General features: G+C 37.6%; 1 protein-coding gene across 1 annotated transcript; it reads left to right on the forward strand.

The window, feature by feature from the left end:
* Positions 1-812: 812 nt before the first annotated feature.
* On the forward strand, positions 813-9,034 carry LOC126819445 (uncharacterized). Its single transcript, XM_050547483.1, has 5 exons — positions 813-1,365; positions 2,396-2,467; positions 4,455-4,581; positions 5,891-5,975; positions 8,341-9,034. The coding sequence occupies exons 1-5, from the start codon at positions 841-843 to the stop codon at positions 8,444-8,446; spliced, it is 915 nt and encodes a 304-aa protein (XP_050403440.1). The 5' UTR covers positions 813-840; the 3' UTR covers positions 8,447-9,034.
* The last annotated feature ends 876 nt before the right edge of the window (positions 9,035-9,910 follow it).

A 9,910-nucleotide genomic window follows, 5' to 3' on the forward strand; every position in this document is an offset into this window, starting at 1 on the left:
GTCGCCCTTTTAAATACCAACGCCGGTCAAAAGCTACTGAATAGGCAGCAGAGGCTGAGGGAGATAGACTTAGGCTAACTTACAAAATTGTCATCCGGTTGAACCTCGGTGTTACTGTTAGTAGGCCTACAACAACCCGAAACCATCACAAAGGATTCGTCAGGTTTATTTTGGTATTTATCCGCCAGTCTGCGTGTGCTGCCGGGAACTCCCGTTTATTTGCTTTAAAGATATATTTTGTAATAGGCTATATATAAGGCCCTAACCTAAGAAATAACAAAAAACCCGTTCGAAGAAATAAAATGGCCGCCTGCTTTTCAAGAATGACGTCACATACGTCGTGACGTCAGAAGCTGGCCTCGTTTTAATACGTAATTATTTTTTCTTTGATTTTTTTTTATTTCATTCTTATAGTAATACGCTAGGTAGGGGCGGGGCCGTGGTGAACTCGATCCGTCCTGGTTTTGTTTCTCAAAACCGTTCAAATTAAACAACTTTATGAAATTTTGTACAAAATTTATAGGGTCTAGTCGCCACTTTTTTTTTTTATTTTGAAGTTTTGCTGATGGTTAGGCCTAGGCCTAGGCTAGTCGATTACAGAAAATTCTAGGACTTAGTAGCCTAATTGTTTTCTTTCTTATAAAGACGTCCCTGTTGTAACTAGATATATTGAATTTATCTGTGCCATTCGCTACATCATGATCAGTGATTAAAACTAAGTCCTATATAAATATTTATCCTACCAGTGTGTAAATGATTCCTGATGTGATCCATAGATAACTCTATGGTCTGATCCCGTCAGCGTACCGCACTACACTGGAGTTATCTCCCATTTCCAAGATGTCAGCCCCCGTTTACTGTCAAAACTTGTCAAAATGTATTTTAAATTTTAGTCTAAATAGAACTATATGTAGCAAATTAAAATCTCCCAGTTCGAAATTAAGAAGCATACAATGGCGGCAAGGGCTTGAAAAAACAAACGTGAGATTCTTTAACAATGACATGTCCAAAAACTTGTCGAGTGCAAGACCAAAATATTTAATAACAAAATCTGTTAAAAGTAAACCAATTTCAACTTGTAGCTATTCATTTTATGCGAAACATAAACAATTTCAAAGCTACTGTCCTTTTTCGGCTATTCATATAAATAGATTTTCGACGTCCATTAAAAATTTGAGTGAAGAGAATGAAAAAGGAGGCAAAGAAATCGAAAAACAAGGCAAAGAAGAGGAGAAACAACCAGAAGGAAAAATTATTACTGTGGTTAATCCCTTTAGTCTCTTGCTTTTAAAGTATAATGTATATAGGTTACGACAAATTGATCCTTCATTTAATATGGATGAATTTCTTGTGGGTGTTAAGCAGGTAATATATATGATATACATACAGTAAACTTTGCATAAGTCGGATCTCAGTGGACTGACCAATTTTATCCGAGTTAAGCGAAGATCCTAGTTAAGCGAAGATCCGAATTAGCCGAAGATCGAAATTCAATCTTAGCTCGATTAGAAATAAAGTGCAAGAGCCGGATAATAATTTATTCAAACACACATTTCAAGCTTTTGTTCGTATGTGCCAGTAGATAACTTCTGTTTTGGTGCGAGTATAGATAACTTCCGTTTTGTCGCCATCTTTGAAAAATGTCCTAAATTTTCCCAGAAAGTGTCCCGTACAGATCCGAATTATACGAATCTGACTTATGCGACGTTTACTGTAATACCTTTTCAAGCCTTTTGGCATACATATAATTCCTCATATGTAACCTCTTTTTGTTTTTTTATGCCAGGTAATTATGGTGTAATTTTTACCAGTACTTATCATGATCACAAAGAACTAAAAATTTCATAGGGTTACTATAGTTTTTACTAAGAACATATGGTACACCAGATGAGAAATCTCGACATTATCTGGGAGCCGCGGTAGCAAGATACTGGCTTGCTAACCAGCAGGTCTCGGATTCGCTCCAAGATGAGAAGTCTCAGTAGCTCTTGTTAGCTGAGAAAGTTCCTTGAGATTTCCGGCGGGTTTTCCCTTTGTTAGTGTTGCTTGATCGAGGGCCTGACAAGGACAGTATAGTGGCTAGCTGTTAGGATGAGACAGAAAACCAAGGTCCTGTGTACACATTAGCATGCACGTAAAAGATCCCTTGAGAGCTGGAATTCGAAATAAGAGTAAGTCATATACCGCTGCTGTTTGGGCAAAATATCCTTTATAGCACACTGTAAAGCGTAAGCCTGTCTTTGTTAACCCTGTCTGTGCAGAAAAGTAGGACATTAAACCCCATTTCATTTTATTTGTTTCAGTAGCAGGCATGAGGTATAGCAGCTAGCTGTATGCCTTCTTTTTTTTATGAAGCTTATATAGATTAAATTTTTAATGTTTTTTGTTTTAACAGGCAGTGACATTAGTTAGTCAGTATATATCACGTAAAGATTATAGTAGTTTAGAAGGATTAGTACGACCACAGGTGTGTATTATTTTATACCTATCTTATTCCTACTGTTTTCTTCAGATTCCAGATGTCAATTGTTTGTAAATATAATCCATGTTCCTGACATTAAAGTCCTGATGTGCCATTTTAGCACTATAGGAATCACTTGCTAACTAACAATATTCTGAAAGATATAATCCTTGAGTGGCATTTAGTGATTGAGCACATTAAAAAACACAAAACAATTTATATGGAATGCAATCACTGGTTTATACACATAAAGCACGACGTTTCGACAAGTATTCTCTTATCGAGATCACTTGCTAACTAACAATATTCTGAAACATTGATCTCTAATAGGAATATCAAAATGGTTCAATTCCATTCAGTATTTCATCAATCTATGCTGCTCTGCAGCGTAATACGCATGTTGCCATTTTGTTTTCCATGAAAATTGTTTAACTTTGATAGAATCCAAGGTTATCCATACTCCTCGCAGTGTTTTGTTTGATTAGAGCTGATCCCACTTAACACTGCTGTAGTGGAAGCAAATTTCTGTTCCGAATTATGACTGGTCAATAGTCCGATTAACAACCAATAGCCAACTGTGTAACAATATAATTATGCTTTAAACAGAGCTCCAAATTGGACCAAATATATGTTTACATAACATTACGTCATGACTCACGATTTTGTTACTCCAACCAGTGGATAGCAGAATATTGCAGAAAAACTAATTGCGTGACAAACGAGGCTATCAAAACGAATACAATGTAAACAACACTGTTTGGAGATGAGCAATTTCACCGTTTCTAATACCTTAAATCACTGTCCAAAGTTTTAGGGAAGACCCCAGATTAAACAAAGGGCTGTCATGTTGCTGTACTTGGGATAAATTTAATTGAACGGGAAGAATAGACACACTCCCTCAAAAGCTCAAGTATCAGAAGCCAATCCAGCAATGGCCAGAGAGGGATTTCTCGGCCATTGCTTCAGGAATATGAAGGTTATCTAGCGTTAGTGTTTGGATTTTGTTATTTTATTAAATATTCAATCTGAATACATATTACATGTAGTTTGGATAAAGCAGTGAGAAATTTGGTATATCCATCAAAAGATTTTACCCAAAACTTCAAGATGGCACTAGTATAGAATTTTATTTGAAAGTTTTTATGACTCTCAAAAGAAAAGCCAATGAAGAGCCATATATTAAGATTAAGTGAGTCTGGCCAAATATTGAATAACAAAATGGATTTTTGTCTACTCTTACTTCTATGCAATTACTGATTCTTATACAGTTCCTGCTTTTTATGGGGATCTGGTGGCTAAAGTGGGTAAGACGCTGGCTCGCTAGCCTGGAGGTCGGGTGTCCGATCCCTGCATTGGCCGAGAAAGTTCATTCAGATTTTCCATCATGGTTCTCCCTTGTCAGTGATGCAGGACGCAGGGGCTGACAAGGAAAGCTGTCTAGTCGTGCGGATGGGACGAAAAACCGAGGTCCCATGTACACATTGGCGTGCACGTAAAAGATCCCTTGGCAGTTGGAATTCGATATAAGAGTAGGCCGTAGTGCCGCTGTCCGGGCAAAATTTCCCTCATAGCACACTGTATGGCGTATGTCCGTCTTCATTAGCCCAGTTTGGAGCAAAACAGTAGGACGTTAAACCTCATTTCATTTCATTTCATTTCCTGCTTTTTATGCAGAACAACCAGTTCATTTTCACATTATTTTACATTTCTTCGAGGTATGCTGATCTGTTAAACTTACAGAGAGAGAGAAAAATGGGGTTTAATGACCACTTGACACAAACTAGGCCATTTCGGGACTAACACATGGTTCAATTTTATTTCAATAATTTGCTTGCACATAGCACTGGGAGGAAACCGGAGGACCCAGAGAAAACCACGAGGTTGGACAGGCGACCCTACTCCTTGTCACGTACAACCGGGGAATCGAAACTCTCTTTCTCTCTCTCTCTTGTTCTTATTTTCATGTTGGTTAATGAAATAATATAAATTACAGGTTATTAAATGGTTACAGAGGGAATGTAGTGAATGGACTGATGAACAGTATAATGACATAGAACTAGAAACTAAAAATATCCAGTTTCTTCAGTCTAATGGAATGACAATTGAAGAAGGAAAAAAAGGTATGATTAGGGGAAATTCTAAAACTATTAACGGAGGGTCAGGCAAGGAACAGTGTCTAGTCGTTTGGATGGGACGATAAATCATGGTAATGTGTACACGTTGAAGTGCACTTAAAAGAACCCTTGACAGTTGGAATTCGATGAAGAGTAGGCATAATTGCTGTTGTCCAGTTAAAGTTTCCCCTCATAGCACACTGTATGGCTTATGCCTGAATTTTCCAGCGTGGTTTCCCTTTGTTAGTGGTGCCGTGCGGAAGACCTTGCAAGGAACATTGTCTAGTCATTTGGAAAGTACAAAAAAATAGGTCCTGTGTAAACCTTTATATGCATGTTGGAATTTGAAATCAGAATAGGTGGAATTGCCGCTGTTCAAGCCCTGAGTTCACAAAACCTTCTCAGACTTACCGATAAGTTAAGAATTTACTCAGAATTGTTCGCCTAATTTTAACTAAAGTATAGCCCTTTGTAAAACCTTTGTTGTTTTACTCTATCAAATACATCAATAAGAAACTATTAACAAAGTTTTGTGTTTCTGGAACAAAGATATTTCTCATAAATTGTGATTGAAAGTTGAGTAAATTCTTAACTTAAGTCTGAGAATGCTTTGTGAACTGGGGGCCATGTAAAATTTCCCTCCTAGCCTAGCACATTGTATTACAGCTTATGCCCATCTTTATTAGCTTGGTTGGTGAAGAAAAGTAGGATGTTACGAATCATTTTATTATATATCTAATACTATTCTTATCTTAGGTGGGGATCACGATGGCTAAGTGGGTAAGACGCTGGCTCGATCCCTGCATTGGCACAGAAAGTTCATCCCGATTTTCCGGCGGGGGACCCTGGTTCACTAGCCTGGAGGTCGCGTGTTCGATCCCTGAATTGACTGAGAAATTTCACTGAGATTTTTCGACGTGGTTCCCCCTCATAGCACACTGTATGGCGTATGCCTGTCTTCATTAGCCGAGTTCGGAGCAGAACAGTAGGACATTAAACCCCATTTCATTTCATTTCATTTCTTATCTTAGGTGTGTTATTTCCCAAGATTTAATATCAAGTTATCATTATGCCAAGGGCCATATTTCTCAAAAAATTTAATTTTAGATTTTTCTTATCCCAAGGGGAATGTTTCTCACAAAATTCAATTTTAAATTTTTCTTATCTCAAGTAGCATATTTCTAAAAAAATTATATTTTAAAATATGCTAATACTAAGGCGTATATTTCTAGAAAAATCAATATGAAATTAATATTATTCTAGGAAAAAAAAATTCTACTATTATTTCTGGAAAACTCTTTGTATAATTTTTCAGGAAACTTTCTGGTAACCATAAAAACATGTACAATAGGTGTAAAAATGTCTAACAAATTGCTATGTGTTGTGGAGATTGCATCCAAGTAAGTAGGTTATTAAAGTTAATTAAATTTTAAAATGGACTTACCCTAAAAGATGCTTATATATTAGTACAGCAGGCAACTTAAAACATGGGGTTGGATGGCTGAATGGTTAGCTTCTGCGTGTTGTATCATAAGGTCTGTCATTGAGTCAACTGGAGTAGTTTTGACTGGGTTGTTCATGACAAGGAGTAGGGTCGTCTGTCCAACCTCATGGGTTTTCTCCTGTCCTCCGGATTGACCGGCGTACGCCGTTTGCAAACCGGCTCGCCTATCGGCGGAGAAATCAAGCAGACCCATGGTCACATACAAGGGCCAATAACTCTGGAAATACTTTTGCAAAAATACTCCAATAGATCTTGACTTGAAAAAAAATCCACCCAGAACTTATCTCTGTGAATTCAATATCATCTTTACCCTAATAAAAACTATCTCAAATCTTATAATTTATAAGATTTATATTTCATGCACGCCAACATGTACAGAAGATCTCAGTTTTTTGTTCGATCCAAACAACTAGAAACTGTCCCTTGCCAGGGCATCAGTTCACTGCTGGTATTGTCTGGACACTATCATAATGAGTAAACGTTTTGGAAAAGGCGGGGGAAAATATCACATGGTTTACACGTGATTGGAATGAAAGGGGGTATATCCCTTTGATGTCACGTGATTGCTGTCAGACATTCCGACTTCTAGAGTAGATGCCGATAAAAATTTAGAAATAATTTAGTGATTTGTTTTGTTATGCTAGGCTAATGTAGATAATTTGTATCAATAAATGATAACTTATAATATAGATCACACTACCAACAAATGGGTTTCCATTAGATGGTCCTATTTTTAACTATAGTTCTAGAAATGGCGGGAGAATGTCACGTGATTGCCACTGTTGACAGACAGGCCGGGAAGCTATCGCTTTGATGTTTCATTCATTACCGCATGAACCTTTCCGACATCTATTATTGACATACATGTGCCGATCTTTCTAGGGCATTATATCGTAATCAACACTTAAAATATGACGATCTCGACTTTATTCATTAATGATACAGCAAATAATTAAGTTCGTAATAGATGGACTGTATTTGTGATTGCGTAGGAAGCGTGACCTAATTTTATTAGTTCAAAAACACGGCGTTCGTGTTTGATTCCCGAGGTAAAATAGTACCATACTTTTCCCGACTGACAATGACATATATCTACATAGATTATCATGCCATTCGAGGCATTTTAATGTGTAAAAGTTTTATATCCACCACTATCGTTAATTGTATCAGTATCGATCGATATATTTCGCAGTCAATATCTGATATCGGTAAAACCGATAGGTGCCATATCGGACCATCACTACTTAGGCCCTATAATACAGCTGACACTGTTGATGTCGGGCAATATTCCATCTTGGCACACTGCATAACGTATATTCTAGCAAAATAATAATAATAATTGATTTTTATATAACGTTCTACAGATTCGTTTCAGAAACGCTTTACAAGAGTTAAAAGATAAGTAATAGAAATAATCACAATTAAAATATAATGCATACAGACATATAAGATACCCATATAAATGATAAAAAAATAAAATCAGATACAAGTTAAAACATTAAATAAAAATGATGAAAAATAAAATGAGATATAAGTTAAAACATTAATTATAAAAACCCTACAGTTGTTTTAAGGTACACCGTAGAAGATTTAGGGTAAAAGTAATTACCCGCTGAATAAATAGGTTTTAAGACCACGCTTAAATGAACTTAATTCCTTTTTCTGACGAAGATGTTGTGGGAGGTTGTTCCATAGTGATAACGCTATAGTTGGAAAGGCTCTCTGTCCGTAATTTTTAGGGGATCACGTGGCTAAGTGGGTAAGACGCTAGCTCGCTAGCCTGGAGTTCGGCTGTTCGATCCCTGCATTGGCCGAGAAAGTTCATCCAGATTTTCCGGCGTGGTTCTCCCTTGTCAGTGATGCAGGACGGAGGGGCTGACAAGGAAAGCTGTCTAGTCGTTCGGATGGGACGAAAAACCGAGGTCCCGTGTACACATTGGCGTGCACGTAAAAGATCCCTTGGCAGTTGGAATTCGATATAAGAGCAGGCCGTAGTGCCGCTGTCCCGCTGTCCGGGCAAAATTTCCCTCATAGCACACTGTATGGCGTATGCCCGTCTTCATTAGCCCAGGTTAGGAGCAGAACAGTAGGACGTTAAACTCCATTTCATTTCATTTTCATTTCCGTAATTTTTATTGGTATGTTTAGTACAGAAAACTCAGAAGCTAAACCCCATTTCCTTTCATTTACTCCAGAATTCAACTGGTATTGAGATACTTGTTTAGAAATTACTATTGATATTTTTTTTTCTCTTTTCTCAGTTTTTGTAGGAATTACAAGGATGATCAAGCTGGAGACTGGATATTAGATAAAATAACAGGCATCAAAATTAAAAAAGCCAAAGACGATAAACCAGTACCTTTTTAAAAAATGGCTGAAATGGATACGGAAACATGGACTGCCAGTGTCTAATGCCATTTCAAAAACAAGAATCACTGTCTTCGATTAAAAACATATATACAGATAATGTAACCAAAGATTATCATGTATTAGTTGTACACGTGTGCTTTAAGAGATTAAGTATAGTGCGAAACTGTGTGAACCCTGTACCAGTTTAAGAACTAACTCTAGATTAGTAATTGTCAACCAGTGAGCCGCGGCACACAGGTGTGTTGCGAGATCTTCCTATGAGTGCCGCGAAATTTTCAACGGCCCACTAAGAAAATTTCTCACTTAAAAAGTCAGCTTTTTGACTGATGAAATTCGAAACAATGCAATAGCTGTGTTTTTCTTTATTTAGTTCGAGTCATTATATGTGTCTATGACTAGTCTTTGTCTACGATTGTATGTCGTCTATGACTCGTCATGTTTTGCAAAATACAAATATTTTTCATATACATTTAGCCAGGTGTGCCGCTATTTTTTCATGTGTTCCAAGATGCGCCGGTGTCAAAAAAAAAAGAAGGTTGAGACCATTACATTTTATAGTAAAGATTAAAGTAATACATTTGAATGTAAATCCCGGATTAACATTTAACTATTAAAGTAAAGTATTAATGTTGAATGAGATTTATTGAATTTTTGTTGTTTGTTGTTTTGTTTTTCATTCCCTAAGCCACCTGGGAGCCGCCGTGGCGCAATGATTAAGATACCGGTTCGATAACCAGGAGGTCTCAGTGTCGTTTCCTTTGTTGGCCGATAAAGTTCCTTGTCAGTGGTGTAGGACGGACGACCTGGCAAGGAACAGTGTCTAGTCATTCAGATGGTACAAAAAACGAGGTCCCGTGTTAATATTAGCGTGCACGTTAAAAACCCCTCGACAGTTGTAATTCAAAATAAAAGTAGGTCGGAGAGCCGTTGTTCCGATATTTTCCCCCCATAGCACACTGTATGACGCATGCCTGTCTTCATTATCCCATTCGGTGCAGAAAGGTAGGCTGTTGACCCTATCTCATTTCCATTTCTTTAACCATTTCTCAGAGAATAATTTCCATGCAAGAGACCATGTGGGGAGATCGATGAAACGCATTACAGATCAATTTTCTCTAACACGAATTCGACTGAATGGGAATGTTGATAATCACGATTTCATTGAAATGAAATGGGGTTTAACGTCCTACTGTTCTGCTCCTACTGGGCTAATGAAGTCGGGCATACGCCATACAGTGTGCTATGAGGGCCAACTCTTACATCGAATTCAAACTGCCAAAGGATTCTTTACGTGCACGCCAATATGTACACGTGACCTCGCTTTTTCGTCCCATCCGAACGACTAGACAGCTGTCCTTGTCAGACCGTCCGTCCTGCATCACTGACAAGGGGAAACCACGCCGGAAAATCTGGATGAACTTTCTCAGCGATTTCATTGAGCCTCAATAATAATTAAAGATA

The sequence above is a fragment of the Patella vulgata genome, chromosome 4, assembly GCF_932274485.2.
Source record: "Patella vulgata chromosome 4, xgPatVulg1.2, whole genome shotgun sequence".
In the NCBI taxonomy this organism is placed as follows: Eukaryota; Metazoa; Mollusca; class Gastropoda; family Patellidae; genus Patella; species Patella vulgata.

What these genes read in the sequence shown, in the direction of transcription:
- LOC126819445 (XM_050547483.1), top strand. Translation starts at nt 841, where the DNA reads ATGTCAGCCCCCGTTTACTGTCAAAACTTGTCAAAATGTATTTTAAAT. An exon ending in TTCTTGTGGGTGTTAAGCAG is followed by an intron (nt 1,366 to 2,395) that starts GTAATATATATG and finishes TTGTTTTAACAG; the next exon opens with GCAGTGACATTAGTTAGTCA. An exon ending in AATTGAAGAAGGAAAAAAAG is followed by an intron (nt 4,582 to 5,890) that starts GTATGATTAGGG and finishes ATAATTTTTCAG; the next exon opens with GAAACTTTCTGGTAACCATA.